Source organism: Leptosomus discolor, chromosome 6, assembly GCF_034619465.1.
Source record: "Leptosomus discolor isolate bLepDis1 chromosome 6, bLepDis1.hap2, whole genome shotgun sequence".
Classification (NCBI taxonomy): Eukaryota; Metazoa; Chordata; class Aves; order Leptosomiformes; family Leptosomidae; genus Leptosomus; species Leptosomus discolor.
In genome coordinates, this window is record NC_141396.1 from 58587852 (window position 1) to 58609704 (window position 21853).

A 21853-nucleotide genomic window follows, 5' to 3' on the forward strand; every position below is an offset into this window, starting at 1 on the left:
TAGAGAAAAGGATAATTGTCCGACTAAAAATACCTCAATGTCATATTTCTCTACGGTATTCTGTGAAGAATTAAAGCAGGTCACTGTACCCGTTTACAGAATTTTCTGTATTTTTGATGAAAGTCAACATCAAAGACTAAATTTTAACTTAATGAGTCAACGTCATTTGCCTTGATCAAAATTCTTTACGATACCATCGGTTGTGTTGGGGCTGTACAACCTCAAAACTGATTAATAACTTGAACCCTTCTGTTCTGTTGAGAAGAGATCCTTCTTTTCCCTTTATGTGTTGAGCTGGCCCTCCAAAGGGATGAAAAATCCATTCCTGTAACTGACCACCAACTTTTTGCTAATGTTTTGTCCAATTTCTGATCTTTTATTCTCCCACTATTTGTGATTTAGAGCACAAGGGGTTGCCTCTGTTTGAGGCATGGTTTGTGGGCAGTTAGGTAACGGTCTTTTCATCTTTTTCTATCAGTGGAGATGGACTGGTCAGCAGTATTCTCCCCAGCCCAACTATTTTAGCAAAGTATTGCCACCATTTTATTGCTAATAGGCACTCCACAGTAACCAGTCTGAAACTAGATTCTCTGAAAAACTGCATACTATCTATTCATTTTGTGTCACTGTAATAAAAAAAAAAAACCCACACCAAAATCCATACTAGTACTTTGTACCCTACACTCAGTGAAGCTCAATTGCTTGCAAGAACCAAACAAATCAATAAAGCCATATAATTTGAGGTCTTTTAAACATTCTCACCTTTCAAATTCATTGTGATACTGACCTATTTTATTTTCTTCTCAGACAACAAATTCTCTTTTGTCTCTACATTGAATTGTCCCTTTATACTTCATCACTTCCCAAGTAATGTACCTCTAATACAGTCTCACGCCGTGTGCCAACCTGTTTCTACAGCCCTTCAAGGAACACTGCCCATTTCTCTTTGTGCCTCTAATAAATTAGGAAAACCATAATGAAATGCTATCAATGAGCATTTCCTGTGCATTGGTTCAGCTGGCAGCCAAATAACTCACAGCTGTTATCAAACACCCGATTTGGGATGCTCTTACCCACTGCACTGTGTTCAGCTGATCAGCCACATGTGTAATGTGGTCACAGCCACAGAAAGTGCACACTGAGAGTGCTGTGCCACTCCAGGATGGTCTGGGGAGCTCGGGAAAGGGCAGAGATGGGGGAAATAGGTTTGAGCAGAAAAGGCGATAGGAAGAAGGAAGCTTTGGATCAAACGACATACAGAGCATTTGGCAGCTGTCTGCCTTTGCTGTAACTGTCTCCAAATTCCACAGGAACTAACTTAAATTAACATTTGGGCAAAAGAAGCAAGATATATACCTGGGGAATGCACATATTACAGCTGAGTTATGGGAGGAAACCATTTTTCTTGGAAAGAGGAGGGGAAGATCCCAACCCAGCAGCATAACTGTGCCTGGGCAAAATGACACAGCCAACGCTAAACAGTGAATGCCTCAGCAGACCCAATGGCTCAGCACCTCATTTCAGCCACACCAGTGTGAATAAGGAGCTGCTACCCAATGTCATAGGAAATCAAGGATCAGCAATTTAGTATCTCCAGAACCAGGAAGAAATTTTAGCAATTGATTTGGAAGAAGGCGATAAAACGCTAGGTACAAGGGATGGAGAGTGGAAGAACACAAGAGGCAGTGGATTATCAGTAATTTCACCTGGCTCTGTTTTTCAAATCTCTTAAAAATTTAGTCTCTAATACTGAAAATTAAATAATTGCAATGCGAGCCTGCAGGAGCCTGTCTCATAAGCTAGTTCTTGGTGCGTAGAGGACAACTAGAACAGCTCTCCAGTCATGCAGCGCTGTGAATGCCCTGTCACCCACACCAGAGAGGCTTCCTCGTAGCAGCAGCAATCTCGCATCAAGGTGACATCAGGAAGAGACAGCACATTCATGCCATGGAGACCTGCATTTCAGAACCATTTGTAACTCAAGCTCAAGCCAATTCTAATAGGGTCATGCGCTGCAGGCAACATGCACAGTTAATATTTAAATCTCTCCCACAAACATACAGGGGGAGTGCTGGGATTAGAAGCTGATTTTCCAGCCACCAAACCAAAGGTCTCTGAATCAGCAAAGCCAAGGAGTTACTCCTTTGCAAATAATGTCATCTGTAGTTTGCAAAATAGCCATAAATAAAGTGTGATGGCAACATTCACTTGAGTAATAGATGGGCTGGAGTGTTGTAAGATATTGCTGTTACCTCATGTTCCACAAACTGATTATCTATCTCAATTGTTTCATGATAATAACTCTTTATTGAAAGATCTGTTTCCAAATTACGCTTTTGAGAGCCTTATACTGTTGACGATGCGAATAGGGAATTTCAAGGCCAGCTTTAGGATTTACGACTTTGTGACATGGTGGAGGTAAAGTGAATGCTCTTTATGTTACAAATGCAGCTCCAGAACCAACTTAGGCTACAGGTATTAACATACAGCTCGTGTGCCAGGTCTCACCCCTAGGAAAGCGTTAATCCAATCTGCCAACTGCTGCTGCACTCTAATACAGCTCTGCCCTGCCAAGCAATTACAAAAGCCTCCTTTTGCTCCCGAGCCACCTGTCCCTCACAGCGCTCCACTGGCACCAGCAGCACCAGCAAGCACTTGCAGTCACTGGCTTAAAGGACGACTGCTCCATTTTTAACTGGTAAATAAAATGGCAGCTGCAAAACACTTGGTAGGATTTTTGTACCAGCCTTTGTGCACTTGCTGTTGCTCTGGTTATTGGGAAGCATCTGCAATCAAGTTATTAAGAATTACGAGTGAAGGTTATGAATAATGAGCTTGTTTTGTTGTTGATCTTGTTTTCAAACTTTTATTGGTATTCACATCATGTGGTATAAACTCCCAGGTTCCCCTCCCACTCTGCAGCAGGCTTAGTGCAAGACTGGATGGAAATTCTCCAAGCAGTGCACTTGTCTGTTTTATAGTCCTGTTCAGAAACTTGGAAATGAGAAATTATCTAGTACACAGCTGATGTTGTGATTCTAACATATCACACAATACACCTAAGGAAAAGAAGTAAAATAGTAAAGACAACATTATTATGTAACAAGCATAAGAGTACAAACATAGCCTGGGGCCAAATAAAAGTTTTAGGAGACAACAATTATTCCAAACCCAAGAAACACAGAAAACCTTCAAATCCATACAAACACACACAAAATACACAACAATGATTCTCTTGCAATATCAGTGGTCATAATCATGTCTCTATTGGGTCAGACCCAAAATCCATCCAGTTCACTGTCCTGGCTTGGCCAGTAGCCCAAAGCCAATTCAGAAAGAAGACTAGAGTTAGCTTATTTATGGTCATCCTTCCTCAAAATACTTTCCCAGGCTCTTGCAGTTTGCAGCTTGGAGCCACTCTCTTTGCAGCTGTCTACCTTGAGGGATGTCCCTGCCATCGACCTCTCCAGCTGTTCTTTACAAGCATTTGCCCTTTTTGCACCTACAACCTCATGTAGCAACACCCTCTTCCCAGACAATGGTGCCAAAAACCTCTTTGGTGTACGATACCTCTGACCAGTCTTTGGTGTCTATTTTAGCCTTAGATTTGCACCCTGGAGTATATGGATTATAAAGGCAGCCCAGGGTAGCTGACACAGATGGGGAGTTTACACTGTTCTGCGTTCACTTGACTGACACTCACCTTCACTGACTTTGGAGTTACCAGTCTGAGGGCTGAAGGACAGCATGAGAAACCAATGCTTAACAATCAGTGCTTTTAATGAAACATTAGATAATTCCTTCTTTAAATGAAACATTCCTTGAGCTGAGCAGATTGAATGTGGAAAGCTTCTAAAAACCTCTTTTTTGTGAAGTTTATAATGCAAATGGTGCAGCTTTGTAGCAATTATGTGAGAACCAAGCCATAAAAATGGGATGAACACTTAGTATATCTAATTAATTTATTCACTTTTAAATAATTCACTTTAGCAGCAGAAATTAGCAACTACAGAACCACAGCATATGTTCTTTCTATTAAAATTTACTCTTAGCATATAAAAATTGCTTTTTCTACTATAGCAGTTGAGAAGGTGAATACTACAAAGAAGTTAGCACTGTTATTGAAATCTTTTAAGACCGTCATAGGCTCAGGGCACTCTTAGAAGACTCAAAGAAAGGAATCCAAGACAAGAAAGATGGGACCTTCAAAAAGCATTAGAGAGCAGCAGTTTAAGAGCACTGAATTGGATGTGAAAGCAGAATGAAAGAATACATGTCAGGGACCTTGGTCTAAAATCCTCTCTCTGTTCAGTAAAGGATACATTTTCCAGTTCCATATGAGATCAGAAGACTCTGAGCTGTATCTTGATGTACACGTGGGTCTAATTCACTAGAGGCGACATTTCTATTTACTGACATAAGGAAAAATAAACCGAAATCACATATGAGACAGTGGGACATTTTGTGTGTCATCCTTGTGATGATGTGGACATCTTCCAAGGGGTAAATGGACTGTGGTGATGGTGAGCATCTCTTCAGAAAGCAGGGGAAAAGCAAACAGGACAGGAAGAAGCACAGAGCATCCCCTGTTCCTTGCCTGCTGCACAACCCTTCACAGCACCACCATCAACAGCATCGCTGTATGGATACTCTTCCATTCTTGCACATAAAAATCTGAGGACTCATGCTTTTAAAGACCTGACTAAAGCCCTATGATTCGTTTCCCTTCTCAAGAAAGAGCTTTTTTGAGCAGAGAATAGAAGAAAAGAGAATAGAAGATTCCATTTGCAAATCTGGGTCATTAGCTGCCCAAGGAGGAACGTTAATTATTGGTTTTAACATAGCCCTCATAAAAAACAGAGTTCTGCAGGCAGTTAAAGAGATAAAAGGCACTTGTTCAGGGTAAACACAGAGCCACACAATCCTTGGATTTAGGCATGTAACTCAGCTAAAGAGGAGAACATTTGCACCAGATTTGCATTTCTGAGTACAGGAACTTCATTGGGGTGCTCTGCATAGAAAGATCTGGTTTTCCAGAAGAGGGCACTAAATATGTTTCTTTCCTATTTCAGTAATTAAAAATAAATAAATAAAAGGGACTGGAAATTGGAAGAACTAGATTATAAACTCCTGCAGGCTGGGACTGCTTCCTATGTTTCAGCATAAACACCAGAATTAAATTCTTTCCAATTTGCTTTCTAATGCCTTTTAAATCACTGTTGTTTTCCCATTTTGCATCCTATTCTTGATATATTTCTTTCCTTAACTTTTAAAAATAACTATTTATACTTATCACAATCCAGCACAAAATGGGGTTTTTATTGTCCCTAAAAACTTTGATAGGAAAATTATGCTAAAACCAGGAATGCAACTCTAATGTAATTCTGAAGCCTCTGTATGTTGCAAGGAACTTAGTTCTTCATTAAGTTGTTTGGGTTTTTTTTCCCCCCAATAATTTTTATATAGCTACATTTATTTAATGCCTCTTAAAGCAAAGAATGTTCCCCTGTGTTTCACTAAGATAGATTCCCATATGAGTGCAAGAAAGAAAACTGCAATGATTTTACTCCTGTCTATCTGATTTTGACTATCTAGGAGAACTTGTACAATTACTTTATCTATGTTTTATTCAAAAATAAAATGCAGGTTATTTTTAAGTTGTTTTGTGAATTTTGTTAGAACATTAATCTTTACCAGTCCGTCTGTTCAAGTTAGCTCATCTATACACTCAGAAAAGTAGAATGAAAAATCTAATCTTATCCAAGCAAGAAAAATTGGTTATTTTTGTATCATACTGTTTTGCCTTGAGTCTTTTTATTTTCCCTTCTCTGTTTGATGAAAATCTCATTTGCTAAAGAAAATATTTACAGAGGAAGACTGCTGATAGCTGATACTGATACATAATATAGCTATGTACTCTTGCATGACAGGCTAATTATTTCTGACTTTTGATATTACTCTAGTCTTCCCTGGAACTGTGGATTTGCTTTTCAGTTTACTGATGTATATCTGTGCCTGTGAAAAATGTAGGATACAGTTTGTTGGCCTCTGCTAACATGAGCAAGGCTGCCCAACATAGTTTGAAATATTATTTTGCACTCAGCCATGCCTGTGCAATTTGTGTTGAAGTCTCCCAGCTCAAATCAGTAGGCTTACGGTTTAGTCCTAACTCCATTTATCTACGTTATTAGAAGAACAGCAAGAGTTTAATCCTTTGTTTTTAATAGAAAATAGTTGAAGCTCAGAGGTGGCACAGCAGCTGAAGTCAGCATACTCTGTTTTTAACGCTCTCCATTTCATGAGGTTAGTATTGTGTTGCAATAATCACACTAAAAAATGCTCCCTGGAATGGAGACTCAGCTAGAAATTGAGATTTGGTGCAATTTTACTGAAACCATTGCTACAGAGGTAGGATGCATTAGAAAAACTGGAATGTGGGGAGTGAGGGCTGCAGGAAGACTGGCTGGGCAGAGCTTTGCTTCCCAGCTCAGGTGAACACATTGTTTCATGTTTTATGAATTCACCTAGATCATCATTTCAGACGAACAAAATTCCTGCTGAAAACATCCTCCCATAACAGGAAGCAACAGAGCTAAAAAACTGGGATCCTAGTGTGGTTTTATTGTTTGCTCCAGGAAAGAGCTGCAGGCCACAAGTAACCATAGCGGCTACCCACGAGGGTCCCCGCCAGTTCTTTCAACGTTGAGATGACACCACTCCTAGAGTACCTGCTGAGGGCATGATGCTGGGGCGAGCACCCATTCCTTGCATTTAAGGGTGCAAATTCATTTTCCATGGATAATAAACACAAGAAGGGTCCACCCACTCATTCCTCTTTGCTGAGACTCAGTGCCTACCATTTCCCCTTTATTAAGAATGGAAAAAAAAGAAAAAGTATGCAGATTTGGGATACACCATTTCACTTCACATTTTTTGTTGGTGCTTCTACCCAGAGTTACAATAACAGATCCTTAATTTTAACTAGGAACACCCCACCCCATGGCCCAAGGAACTTAAGTACCAAAATGTCCCTGCAGTTCATGCATTTGAGTGCCCAACTCTAACTCCTTGTTTACACTGGAAATTTTACTGTAATTAAACTGAGCTGTGCCAAACCAGAAGGATTGCTGCTAAGTGCAAAGAACCATTCAGGCTACATAAAGGAACACATTTTCTGCTGGAGCTTTGTAAGGATTTGAAACGAACCATGAGGCTCCTCCAAAACAAATAAAATAAAGAGTAGGTTTGACCTCTTTTCTTCTCCTCTGTTAGTCCAAAATTGATCCTGAAAGTTACCAACATGAAATCAGTTTCTGTAGTTTCACCTTCAAAAGGGAGCTCTAGGATTAAACTTGTCACTAATTATCACTCCACCGTCCTGTGCCTGTGTCCAAAAATTTCTATTCTAAACACACAATGTGACAGATATTGGACAGAGCGGTGACTGCTTAGCAGTAAGAACAAATATTTCCACCACCTGATAACATGTTTACTCAATTAAAAAGGGTATCCACCCTCCCATAGCAAGAATTTTTAATTTTGTAAGCATGTGCAGCAGAAAAGAATTTGGCATCAAAAGGGCTCTGCTGTTGAAGGCACAACTGAGGACACCTGAGAAGGCAGTGTTTGCACAATGCTGTAATAGAGTTTTGAAAACCCATAAATCCCTCTAGAGTTGTGTGGCAAACTTCCCTCTCTCTCTGTGCCACTGCAGATATCAAATATTAATTAGGCTGAACCAATTCTTGATACCAACATGTGACAGAAAAACTCAGCACGTCAGTATGTCTGACAGAGATATTGCTGTTTCTGCCTGAACTGAGATTCATCAGTAGGAAAATCTGCCAGTTGCTCAGACTTTGTTTATTAGCAGCTTTGGCTTATTTAATGCAAGGTGACTGCAAAGTGCTGGTGTCCTGGGTGAGCTGCAAACCTCCAGGTCTGACAGAAAAGCAAATGGAAGTGTAGAAATGTTTTTGAATCAACCTTCTCTGATGCCTTTGAAAATCCTTTTGTCTATCTTGTTGCTGTTCAGCCCTCATTGAAAACAACAGATTAGGGAATTTATTCATAGTGGTTTTGAGATTAGAAAAGATAGGCAGTCTTTCACAAAGGGTATTTTAAGTAGACCAGATTCATAATTAAAAAACACCCCACAACACTCTCCTTTTAAAATAAATGATTGCCTCTGAATTTTGTCAAATAATAGCTGCTGCTTCAGCTTCAAATCCAAAGTAAACTATCACCCAGAAAATTAACCTCCCCTATGTTCTCAGTATTTTCTTTTTAATACAATACTTCTGGACACACAAGCCTTAGCTTTTGTTATGTAAATGTAGCTGGAGCCCTTCCGTTCCCCTTATCACTACAAATAGGATAAAAAGCACATTATTAAACAAGCATATTTACTTCACTGATCTTGGTTGTTGAAATAACATGACGCAAAACGGGATGCAAGAATATGTAAGAAGAAGGAGAAAAAAGGCAGCCCACATTTTCAGCCCTGGAGCCCCAGAATCACCTTGCTGAAACCTCACACAGGCATGCGCGCAAAAATGGTGCAATTTTCAGAAACTGTGAGCATTTCACTGACATATTAAATATTAGCTGAATGGTATTAGTAATATTTATTCTATGGGAAGCAACTGAAGATGATGTTTTCATGAAAAAGATTCAAGATTTGATGAGTGCCTGGTCTATGCGGTTTCACTAACTCAATAACTTTGCTTCTGCTCATTGCAGCAGCACTGATCTACCACAGTCCTCTGGCAAATCAAGGAAAGAGAAGACATTCTCTGCTTGAAGGTACACACATGCACAGATGTAATAACAGAAAAACATTCTAACTAACATAAACCTCACATTATTAGGACTGATTTTTTTCTTATTTTTATGTAGGAAGTGAAACTACAGTTATTTATGCTAATAACTGGTAACTAATTCTCATAAGTAAACAAAGTTAAGGTACCTTAGACTTGAAAATGTTGGGAAAATAGTTTTAGCCATCAGCCTTTGATAATAGCCAACGCTGCCCTTATACTGTGCAGCTTTACAATAGAGAAGGACTCCTTCAGGTTTATGAACAACAAAGATTCAAAACTGCATTCATATAAAAAAAAAAAAGATATGAAAACTATAAACATAAGCTTTTCATCTCAAAATGCTCCACTCAAAAATTCTACTGGTTTACAACAAACACCAAAAATTAAACAAATCACTAAAAGAGGTAGCATCATTTTATGATGCTCACTTTACATAGTGTAAACACTACATTTTCATTGTTTCTGAAAATAACATTGGACAGGAACGAAAAAAGTAAATTTGAAATGCATGTATTGCCACAGAAAGAAAATGGGTTTATGCAAACCCATTTCTAGCACTGGTAAATCCATTTCAATTAAGTAATAAACTTCATAGCTACAGTATTAGCAGTATTACTGATGATAGTTATGACAGTGTCTAATTTTCAAAGGTATATTTATCATGATAATAGTGCACACAACTCAAAAGGATGTTGTGAAGATTCACTAATATTTATACCCATTAATGTTTTGGAAATGTGTTACATTATTTTAATTTTTACATGACTAATTAAAGCAGTATGACGTAATCGGAGCCATAAGCACAAAACCTGTTCATTCCACATAGCAACCAGACTTGGACAAATAGTAAAAAATACTACCAAGAACAATAATAATATGCTGCTTTCTACAAATAATGCTTTTTAAATTCATTCATGCTCTAAATACAAAGCCCAGGGTTTGGACTGGGTGTTTCTGACCTCTCTTTGGTCCCAGCACTCCTGTGAGATCTATGGCAACAAACAGGGAGAAAAGAAATGCTAAACTCACCCCATAAACTACTCTAAAAAAAAAAAAAGAATAGTTAGACCTGCTCTAATTACAACGATGATTAATTCTTTGCAGCTTTCAGCGTTATAAAAATGCATTCCTTTAAGTGCGAAATAGGTAATAGCCTCTGTTGTATCAGCTATAAAAGTCTCTAAGCCCTAATTGTTGTTCAGAAGACTTAGCAGTTTGGTCTGTATTAATCAGCCAGGATTTCCTGTGTGTAATTGCTCTTAACTAGCTCAAACACAGTAATGGACTGGTAAATTGGAAATGAAGAATAAATAGCTTTAAGAAGACTCCTGACCACTTTATTTCCTCTCCTGCATTAGACAACAGCTATTCGTAATAAAGGCAATTAAATATGTCTCACCGTGCCATTCAAGAAAATCACTTTTCTTCTCATTTACTTTCCTCTCTTTCTTTTACCGCCCTTACACAAACTCCACTGGTTACCTCTGACTACCACAGAAAGCCACACAAGCCCATGGAGTTTGGTTACTCCTCATTATTCTTAAACCATCACTCTCCCAGTCGCAGAAAAGCTACTGAATTTAAGAAGTGGTTTGTTGCTTGGCTGTTTAGGAAATCCCTTTTGGAGACCATGGAGACTCACAAATGTGATTCCAGCCCAAACACCATAAAGATCTCTGTGTCTCCCCAGGAGGTGTGCAGGGAGCATGGAGCTCATCCAGTGACACTGGTGGAACCATGTGCTGGGCAAGAGTGGCTTTGACATGATACCACCAGAGACAGCCTTGACCCTCTGCACCCATTCTGCTGAGATGCTGTGGCTAAACCCCGATTTGCCTATGTGTTTTGGGGTTACTGAACTCTACAGCCAGATCCCCACACACTTGTTTTGGGGAAGGATGATTTGAAATCAAAGTTTGTCTGTATGGGTATATATTCCCCAATGATTTCCCAAAACTTCACCCTGTGGTTTCAGCCTCAAGTTAGACCTTGCTGTAGTGTAAAGGAAAAATACAATCAAACAACAGAAAAATTGTAAGAGTATTTTAAAGACAAAGAAGCCTGGCGCCTTCCCTATGACCTTTCCAGAAAAAGAACAAATCTCCCATGTTCAAGGTTAGAAAAGCTCCCTATTAGCACATGGCTTACCCAGAATATTGCTGCCTGAAAGATTAAACTTCTGTAAATATAAGCACTGCAAAAAAGCATTTAGAATGAAACCTGACAGCCTGACTAGCCACAATGTACCCACGCCAGTCTCACAACTGCCTGTCAAACTTCCTGGGAGAAATATATTTTAAGGAACATGCTACAATTTATCATCCTCTAAGATGATGAAGTGATACAACAAGAAAACACACATTAGTTGCCTCAATATCATTGCAAAATAGGTGTCTGCCAGTTCAGGGCTGTGTTATTCCAATGTGGGTGTCAGTGCCGTTACCCAGACCAACACTGAGCAGAGATGCTTCTGTGCAAATAAACAGAAAAACCTTAGAAGAAAGCTATTTCTGGCAGAAAATTACTTTGTAGCATTTTTCTTAAAAACACTTTTACTTCATTGAAGTGACACACTATGCTATTCTATTTTGACTTTTATTCCCAGCTAGTATTAAAAAATGAGGCTGAATCCATTCATATTAGAATTCAGACAAAAAAAATAATTCATATGATCTATATTAAGATATTATACACATATTTAAATGCAGCACAGCTGTATAGTATGAAAAATGATGAAAACATCCATACTCACAGACAATTAAAAGGCAGAATGTCACACTTTTAAATGGCAAAAAACAAAGCAACACTTTGACACCTATAAAATAAGTACACAATAGTTTCAAGAAGTTTCTTTTTTGAAAGTATTTGTAGAATTAAACTTTAAACAAATGTCCTTTGCCAACACATTTCCTGAAATTTCCTTTTGACTTTGCAACAAGGACAACTGCCCAAGGCTTTGCTAATCAATTTCTTGTGTTGCAGAAAACAGTGTAATTTGAATTTTGTCCAAGAATACAGTTTGAAATGCAGAAAATGTGAAAAGCTAACTAACATGCAATTATTTGTAGCCACAGTCTGCATACCAAGTGAGAAGAAAGCTGAATAAGTAATTTAACAGTTATTGCAACTTTAATAAACAAAGAGGCATCCATCATGGCTTAAGGATGCAATATTCAAGAGTGAATTTTACTACCCCTCTATCAGTATGCTGCTTCTTCAAAAAAAACCAACTTTGTATTCTTTATAAGCATGGATCTTAAAGGAAAAAAGGAGGGGTTTTAGTTTTGTTTTGTTTTGTTTCAGGAGACTATTTCAGGAACTCTTGTGATCATAAACTCATATAACTACTTGAACATTTTGCAGTGCTCTCTTACACTGAATATATTTCACATCCTGAAATCTTCCCAAAGGCAATGTTTCCAGCTTAACACCTTGGGTTTTCCTTTCTGGAAGAAGACATGGTGTGAGGAAGTGAACACCTGGCTGTATGCTGCTCTCTCTTCTCCAGCCAGGGATTGTAGGCACCACAGACTCAGTATTTTGCCTGTACCTCAAACCCACAGATCTGCAAGCACGGAAATGCAGAGAGGAGGATTCAGAGGAAACATGTCCAGTCCATCCCTTTCCATCCCCATCCTCCTCCTCCATTGCCTACATCAAGTGTTCTCCTGCAAGCCGAACACGAAGTCTGTGCTGCAAAAGCCCCTGTAACTTTGCTTCTTGCAGACATCCTGAGCATGCAGTCCTTTCGGTGGATAAATATTGAGAATAAAAAGTGAATTTCTTACTACTGCTTTTTAGGAATAAAATTTGTTCTCTCACTACAATTTTTGTTGTTACAGACATCTTTCTCTCGTTCTCAAAGGAACTAAGAAAGCCCTGTCTCCTCAGGGCTCTTCCAGCTTGCATAATGAATCTAAGCAGCATCAGCACAGGGCTTCCACAGCCAAAAGCCAATCTCCACTAAAAGAACTGAATTTTACAAAGCACCTTTGGCACACAAGGCAGGGGAGCTTTTAGACAAAGGCTTTGCTTGCTCAGTAGCCATTAGGCTTTCTTCCCCATATTTAGATGTAACTTACCACTTCAACATCCATCTCTGTCTAGAACTCTGCCAAACTTCAGGTAAGTGAAGTTGCACCAGCAATGATTTCCCAGCAAAAAAAGGCTTTAGGCATTACCTCTAAAATTTCTGATACAGTTTTATTTGAACTTTTTCTAACACCAAGCATGGTTCTTCTGACTTTTACACCACTGTGAGTCAAGAATAACTCCAAAGATGACAGCAGAGAAATCAGACGAGCCACAACCTCTACTACCTAAAGGACCAACAATTTTCCTTTGGTTAGCAGCTGAAACTATATTTATTTTATGGAGGAAGAATTACAGTTGCCAGTGAATGAATTATTTCATTTCGAGGAATTGGTGCAATTCTAGATTATGGAAACAGAATGTATAGGGCTTATAGTTTATCCAAGTAGCACAGCATAGCTATCACTCAAACATTTCAGGTCTTATACCAGCAGAATTTAAAAAGAAAATAAATATTATTCATGCTGAAGAACTGCTTCCCATGTGTGTGATTCTTTAGTCATCATTTAAAAATCACTCATTACGCTTTTCTCTTTTGAAGTTTGGTAGAAAATTCACCGTAATCTAAAACTTAGTAGTAACCGAATGGTGATTTCTTACAAATGATTTACACCTAACCCTCTGAAGAAAAGGATTTATAATGAAAGTGATAGCTCAACCCTAACTGCAGCACTGGGAACAGTGGCACCATAATTAATGTTTTATTTCAGTTGTGGGAGACACTGACAGTTGCTTTTTGTTCTGGGGAAGAAATTTATAGTGTGACTGAAAAAGGCACCATGGAAAAAAAAACCTCACAGAAGAAGAATAGAAATCCTTGTAGCAAAGACGTGTCCTTACAATCCCCCTCCCAAAGACTATAAAATCCTGGCAATGACAGTGTTTCCTCTAAGGTGTAATTTATACCTTTCTCCTCTACTAGATGGCAGTATGACATGCTCTCAGAATATCTAAGTGAGGGGTTTTCTTTCCTTGTTTCATAGCAAGCAATTAATTTAAAATATCACCTTACTGGCATAAAAGTCGGAAAAAAAAAAAAAAAAGGCTCATCACTGACTCTGTAATTTGAAATCAAAGCTATTTACTTACTGGTTCAACATTAAAAGCAAAAAGTGCATATTCCCGGTCAGGTGATACTTCATATCGAATAGCCTTTAAGGAGACCTAGAAAATAAATCAAACATTGAAATAAACATTTTTCAGTTTTCAAGCCAATGACATCTAGAACCAATTGTTATGATCATCTTTCTAACAATGAAGAATACTGCCAGACTAAGTGTCTTGAAAAATAATACATCCCATCTCTTTTAAAAACCCAGAAATATTATGTGGGCACTTATATGCTCCCATAAGAGAAAGCATAACTGCATTGTGACTCACAGCAGGCAGCTATCTCAAAAATCAGAATTTTCCTTACAAACTTACTGCACAGTGGCTGGTGCAGCAGCTGTGGGCAACAGGTAGAAAACTCTGATAAATGTCAATTTATTAATTCCCTCTCATTCCCTGCAGTCACTGGCCTAAGTGCAGGAGATAACAAACAGTAAATACCTGCTGGAGCAAATTAGTATAATGAGACAGCACTACCTCTCCCAATTAAGACAACATTGAGGAAAACTATCCCATTTTCCCCAGTTAAAAGCCTTTGGGATGCTGTGGTGATACAGCTTCCAGGTGCACCCTGACATGGGTTCTGCAAAAAGCTGTGCTGTAAGTCATACTAATAAGAAGAGATGCCAAAATACCTCAGACTTGTCAGGTATTACCTTTTCCTTGCTCCACTTATCATTTGTATAGTGCAGATATTTCTCCTTTCCAGTGTGTTTCAATGTGATACACTGCTGGCACACACGGCAACAAGGTCAAGGAGAGGTGTCACTAACATGCTGCTCACTCACTACCTTTTAAATGTCACCCTCTCACCTAATAAATCAGATGCAAGTCCTTGACAGATTCCCATGGAGCAAAATGGAAAAGGGAATTTGGGCTGAAGGGAAATGCACAGTAACCCACTGGGAAAGTCCTCCCCAAGGCCAGCGAGGCTGGAGGCAGTGCGTGGGGAACCCAGGGGACCGCCACAGGCGGAGGGCACTGATCATAAAATCATAGACTGGTTTGTGTTGGAAGGGACCTTTAAAGGTCATCCAGTCCAACTCCTCTGCTACAAGCGGGGACGTCTTTAGCCAGATCAGGTTGCTCAGAGATCTGTCCAACCTGACCTTGAATGTTTCCTTGGATGGGGCATCTACCACCTCTCTGAACAACCTAATGGGCTGATGGGCCAGCACGGATCAAAATGGGTGTACCAGGGGAGTGTGACAGGCAGCAATGTCAGCACGAAGACAGATTTTATTTACTGTTATATTAGTAACACGGAGAAAGGAAAACATGCCAAGGTAGCAAAAGTTTTTCTGACCCAGAGCTGGGAAGGAAGAAGACAAAGACAACGTGCCTGGATGAGGTGTAACGGCAGTTCTTTTATCAGGACTTTTTGGATTAACATGGAGGTGATGTTCTGCAGATTTATTTACCAAGAGAGCAGAGGTGCAAGGGTAGAAGAGGCAGTAGGGAGCCCACAGCATGAAAAAGTAGAATTACCTTGTAACACCATGCTTTTCTTACAAATAGCAAAAAAAAAACCCCAGGGGAATAAACAGAGGCCTAATGGAAGCAGTTTGGCTTCAACAGACCTTGACATTAAAGGAAGCCAGCCCATTCCTTTACCCTTAGCAGAATTGTAAAGAAAGGGGTTACACTCTGCTAAAACAGGATTGCTTATGAGATATAGCAAAGGTTGAAGGCTAAATGGCAGCATGTGAAGTTTAACGTTGGGTCCTGCAATAACAATTCACTGATAAATTCTTTGTCTCATTGAAATGTATTAATACTGTACTTGAGCTTTGTATGAGTCATGTACTCACACTGCAAAATAAAATCAACCTGAAATGTGGTTTTATAGTTTTCGTATAGATTTACTTTTAGCTTTTGAGTTTATAAAGCTGTTTTCTACATGTCTTGGGTCATTAAGACAAGTCTCTGTTAGCCATCCTCTGCTTTTGTAGTTTTGCAATGATACAGTACAACAAAAACCCCTCAAGTTAATCAAAATCTTATGCAAGTACTGCATAAATGACAACTTTACCAGCGCAATACGATTCATAACTCATTGTTGGAGCAAACATAAGTGTATTTTACTTCAGAAATTAACTTCTTACAGGAATTATTGAAAACAGTCTGACATTTAGCGTACTAACTTCTGCCACAATGCTGGCTTCATCTACTACAAAACACAGTGCTACAAAACACTTTCATCATTATAAATAATACTCTGTATCAGCTGTAAATTTATTTTTTCATTCATTTTAATAGCAACCTAACAACTTTTTTTCCCAGTAACTTCTTGGGGTTTCTCTCATATGCAACTCCACTTCCATTCATCAACACTATTCATTAACAACCCTGAAATTAAATTTCAATCATTAGGCAAGAAAAATCAGCAAATCCACAAATTAAAAAATAAGTATTTGCACAAAGGAATGTGGAGAATGCTACCAACAGACAGTAAATTACATAAATTGTCTTTTCTATTAAGCATACAAAGACGCAAATCATGCATCTTCCAATCATGTATGACATGCAAGACTAGCTTCAAATATCTATATAATACTTTCCTGTAGTATGAAAGAAACCGAGCTTGCAGAACAATAACAAAAGCTGGAGTTCAGTTTCACGTTATCAGTCATTGTGTAGCCCATAGTATTACCAGCGTACTGCTTCTCCTTGACAATACACGAAGTTGAAACCCAAGTCATTTTCTGCTTTACAGATTGAACCGCAATACAGCTGTGAAATTCTGCTACTCATTATAGAAAATACTTACAATTTTTTTGTTTTCTATTAATATTGTTGAATTGTTAGTTTCGACATTCCTCAGAATCACTGTGCCATTCTGGTTTCTATATATGAATTCATTATCTGCAAAGGGGAAAAGAAAAGAACATTAAGGAAATCTGAAATTGTCTGTTTGTGTAGAACCTAATTACGGACTTGAACCAAAAGTACTGCTGGGGACTTCCCTCTAAAGAACACAGATTTATTTATTTTCTTTAACACATATTGCTGTGATGTTAAAGTGACTTCCAGGATAGTCATTAAACCTCATGGTTAGTCTTTGTCACGTGTTTATTCTGCCACACTTTCCCAGAGCTGAATGCAAGGAGGTGACCTGTTTTGAATATACATACACAGCCGGCTATAGTGTTAGTGTAGAAAAAAACAAGATGAAAAAATATTCCTTGTGCTTACAGGTTTCCAAGATCCACAGTCTCTGTAGGAGTTGAGTAAGTCAGGTGCCTAGAAAGTGTCTGAAAGTTAAAGGCCAATCACTCTCTAACATAACAGATTCTGGAACGTAATAATGTACAAGTCTTCCAGCTCTGCCATTTGTCCTGCAAACTAATACCAGAAGGAGATGCTTGCAGAGAAACTGTCTTTTTCACATGGAACAAGACAAATCAGCTTGTTCCTATTGCACATCAGGACTACCCCAGCATTTAGGGCACCTGGGCAAGGGCAAGAATCCCCCACAGTAGCTGCTGCACTGGCAGGAGGTAGTCTTCAGCTCTCAAAGCTCAAAACCTACTTGACAGAAACACTGGGAAAGATGTGTGAAAGAGACTCCAAATGAGGGTGGGGCAGCAGGTCAAAGACTCAGGATGAAAAACCATTACAACAATAAAGAGTTGTGACTTTTTCAGGTCTCATAAACTGAAATTCAAGTCTGATCAGTGTGTTCAGGTACTGCCCCACAGATAAAACATACGTCCCAAGCACACTGCCATTAAAAGATTTGGCAGCGCTTCCTGGCACAAGAGTATCGTTGCTGGTTTGTTGTTTTTTTTCCCAACCTGGCTAAACTAAGAACGAGAATTGATGAATCCCACCAAACTTCTTCCTCATTGCCTACCTTCACTATGACTACCCCAGCACAGCTACCATGATTCATCCCAGAAGTGTTAGGGACACGTGAATGGTTAAACATTATCCATGGGTTGTTCTGGGATGAGTCAAAGGTGAGTTTAAATCCTATCGGATTCATGAAAGCACAGACCCAGCTCATTGTAACCTCAAACAGATGCACACTGCCCAGCTTGGGGTAACCTGCTGAAGACACTGGGTCCAGAGACCCAGTTCTTTCAAAACTTTGGTGTACAGACCAAGCATACTCCTTCCTTACCTGTATTTCAGTTGTCTTTTATTTCTAAGCTGGTGATGACAATACTCATCACAGTGATTAACCTCCTTTGTAAAATGCTCTGAAGTGCAAACAAAAAGCTTCTACACTGCACTTATTACTATCAATAAAAACAGTCATCTCCTACATATCACTGTTTTACATGTAAGTGTAGGAAGAACAAATCTTTTCTGAGACTGGGATGAATCAGAGTCTGTGAGGCCAAACTGTTGCTGCAATACAGATGATCCTCTCCAAACAGCAATATTTTAGAGACTTAAGATTCTCAGTGTCCACATCGCAGCAGCAGCCCGTCAGACTCATAGGCAAAGTTCTCAAAGCATCTCTTTCTTTTCATTATGGAATAAATTTTATCAACACTTTCAGTCCTGAAAAAAAAAAAAGCAGGATCTGAATTAGATTAAGACTTGCATTTGAGACCAGAATAATTAAAAGAGTTTGTGTTTGGATTTGACAATATTAAAATTTTGTCATTAGTTCTGGAGTGTTGTCCAAGGCCATGGCATTTTCACAAGCATGTCTGATTATATTCAGGACTTTAAAATATTGCTTCATACAATTTATGACTGAACAAACTAAGCTTCTTAAACCTGGGAAAGAACTGATTGAACAGAACTAGGACAGAAATCAAAAAAGTCATAAGCAGCACGGAGAAGATAAATAATGAATGCTCGTTCCCTGCCTTTTCCAAAATAAATATTGGGAGGCACTAAATGACACCAGTCAGTGACAGGTTCAACACAAATAAAAGGGATTATTTCTTCACACAGAAGGTAAACAAGCTGTGGAAGTCACAGTCCCAGAGTAGAGTAGGTGTCAGGACTGCATGTGGGTCCAAACAAGAATTAGAAAAATGGAATAAAAATCCATCAAAGATTATGGGTCTTGAAGGGAGATGCTTTTTTTTTTTTTTTAGAAGCCCTTGAACCTGCGATTGTGAGTGACCAGAAGTATATCCTGAATTACCATCCTGAGAAATTCACACGTTTTTAAAATATTTCCTAAGAATTTGCTCTTGTTCCAGCCCAGACATGAGAAGAGACGATCTCTGGGGTCTGATCCAGCACCAACCTATTTACAACTTTAACTTCCAGCTTCTGTGTCCAGATCCTTAAGAAATGCCTTTATATGAACAATTTAGAAAGTGATACAATAAAAGGTATTAATGCTTCTTACACACCTTGCCTTTATATCCTTAGGCCATAAAGGCTGAAGCATCACTTGTTATACGAGGAAAGTATACAGTCCAAATCTTTATTTTCAGGTATTCCAGAAATAAGAGGAATAACTAAACTGAGAGACAGAATATTACCTAATTATCAAACATTTTGAAAAAGATTCTCTCTTTAATAATCATGCTGTGTCCACAATACAGGCTGTTTTCCAACTACATACTAAGTTCCAGGCAGAAAAATCACATTGTAAAGATGGCCAGCAAAGAATGTGCATAATTGTAAGCCTCTCAGGATATTTCCTATTTACAGAAAAAACTAGCAATGAAACTCGGCTCAAAGTTCAGTATACAGGTAAAGTAACTTATTAATCTAAAGACTCTGTGAGGCTGTTAATATTTGATAGCTATTTCCTGAGCATTGCATGAACTGATGGAAGTTACATTACTGCCCATAATGACATTGCTACTAAACTTTTATTGCTACCCATGCTCCAAAAAAAATAACATTTTAATAAACTGTGAAATTTCAAGATGATTGCATAAAAGTTGCTCCATAGTTGGAAATAGGAGATGAAAGACTTTCCCATCATTTGTTAAAGTGTAACAAGTTTAAAACCAGGTGCTAATCTGCTGCGTGTACTTCTGGTATGACTAAGGAAGAATAAATGAAGCAGAGACCTGTTAGGGCTGTAAATCTTGCTATCATATTCAATACAAGCCATCAACACAGTGTCTGAATTAATGAACAGAAAATTGGTCTGCTTAAGAGAAGAACAAATTGATCTGCATTATATTCCAAGCAAAACACTGTGAGGTTTAGCTGGTCTGTAATTCGTATTATCTTAGTCCTCAAAAGAATCAATGAATAATATCCCTGGACTTCTGTTTTGAAGTGTGTTATTTGTTCCAGTGCAAGAGCATTTATTTAAATGGGACATACCTCAATCAAAGAGAAAAAGCAATGCAGCAACCTCTGTCTGTAATGAATTCTGTCCAGCGAGCTGATGAGAATTTGCAGCCTGATTTATAGTTGTCACCACAGCTGATAAAGGTCATCACTGCATCTCATTTTTTATACCTGCCTTTCTTTGGGGCTTGTATTCAGTGTAAATGATGCTGAAAATTGCAACTTTCAGGCATAAAGCCATTTATTCCATTTCTTCAACAGCAGAGTTCACTTCGCCAACTCCTCCCCCTCTTTCAACTTCCAGGAAATTGTTGGGTTGGTAGAATATATTATGTGTCTGTGAGTGCAGACACAGATATGTAGTCACGCTTACAAAAGTGACTGATTACAAAAAGCAGTGATTACTAGAAATAGTGGAGCAGCCTTAGTGCTGTACAGAGTCAGCATAGAGGAACGGGGGAGCCTTGGCAGAAATTTTTAAAAACCTGCTAAGCAGGATGGATAAAATCAGAACCCCAAGACCAGTGGGTGTCAGAGTTTCCCCACTTCTTTGTACACTTGTTTCTGAAATTCAGTCAAGAAATATGCACGCAGAGAAAACAGCTCTCACGTCCCTTGCAGGCACTGAGCCCCCACCAGGAACAGCACACACGTGGGTTTGCTTAGCCTGGCAGCTCTGCCCACTGACCTCTTGTTTAGGGTGAAACAAGACAAAATGTTGGGATTTTTCCTAAGAGAATAATGCATTATGCACTACAAGCCCAATGCAGGTTCTACACTTTCAGGCATGCTACCCGGCCAATGCTTTCCAAGATTTTACCATCAGAAAAGGCATGGGGTCTCTGGAAACTTGCCCACTGGTGCTGCTGTCCTGGCACTGTCAGTTGAAACTCATGAGGCAGTCACTGGTATCATTTGGGGACCCTGAATTATCAGCTCAATATGCAGAGGCAGCCTAAACAGCCAACGAAACACTGGACACCATCAAGAGAGCAAGACAGCATGGATCGTTTGCCATGATATAAAACAAGGGAGTACAAAAAGTCATGGGCAATTTATAAACTGACAGTTATTAAAGGAAATAGGCAGGATATATCATCTATCATCCCTAATGCAGGGCTGCTTCATGACGGACCACTAAAAAGGGCCGGGCTCAAGTCCAACATAGCATCAGCTATTGCCACGGTTAGACACTCAACACTGGGCTAGGGGAACACTTGCCTGAGCCAACATCCCTGGGTTTCAGACTGCTATGGGTCAGACTGGGCACCAGACTAAACAGCTCATCGCAGTGGACGAGAAGGTCTGGGACAATTTTACTTCTAGAAGGAGTATTTTTGAGTGCTGGTGGTGCAAAGAAACTGAAAGAATTACATCTAGCTCTAGGAATACAGATTTGCATTAGCGTCAGTGCTCATGAATTTATGGCTGTACAGCTTCTCTGATGAGACTAAGTAAGTACACACTATCAGAGATTAGAGACTGGTTTATAAGATAATATCAGGACTCGCATGCTTTGAAGAGAATTTTCATTATTCATCAGATTATGGAAAGCAGAAAGCAGAACTATGTGATAAAAGATGGGAAAGAATAAGAATTTAAAT

The 21853-nt window shown here is 39.0% G+C and overlaps 1 protein-coding gene across 1 annotated transcript in view; it reads right to left on the reverse strand.

Moving 5' to 3' along the window:
• Window positions 1-21853, reverse strand: part of DPP6 (dipeptidyl peptidase like 6) — a 408745-nt gene that overhangs the window by 124701 nt on the left and 262191 nt on the right. Inside the window, exons 4-5 of the mRNA XM_086467441.1 lie at window positions 16795-16889; window positions 14004-14078 (exon numbers count right to left, since the gene is read on the reverse strand). Coding sequence (XP_086323567.1) covers window positions 14004-14078; window positions 16795-16889 — 170 coding nt within the window. The remainder of the gene's footprint in view (window positions 1-14003; window positions 14079-16794; window positions 16890-21853) is intronic.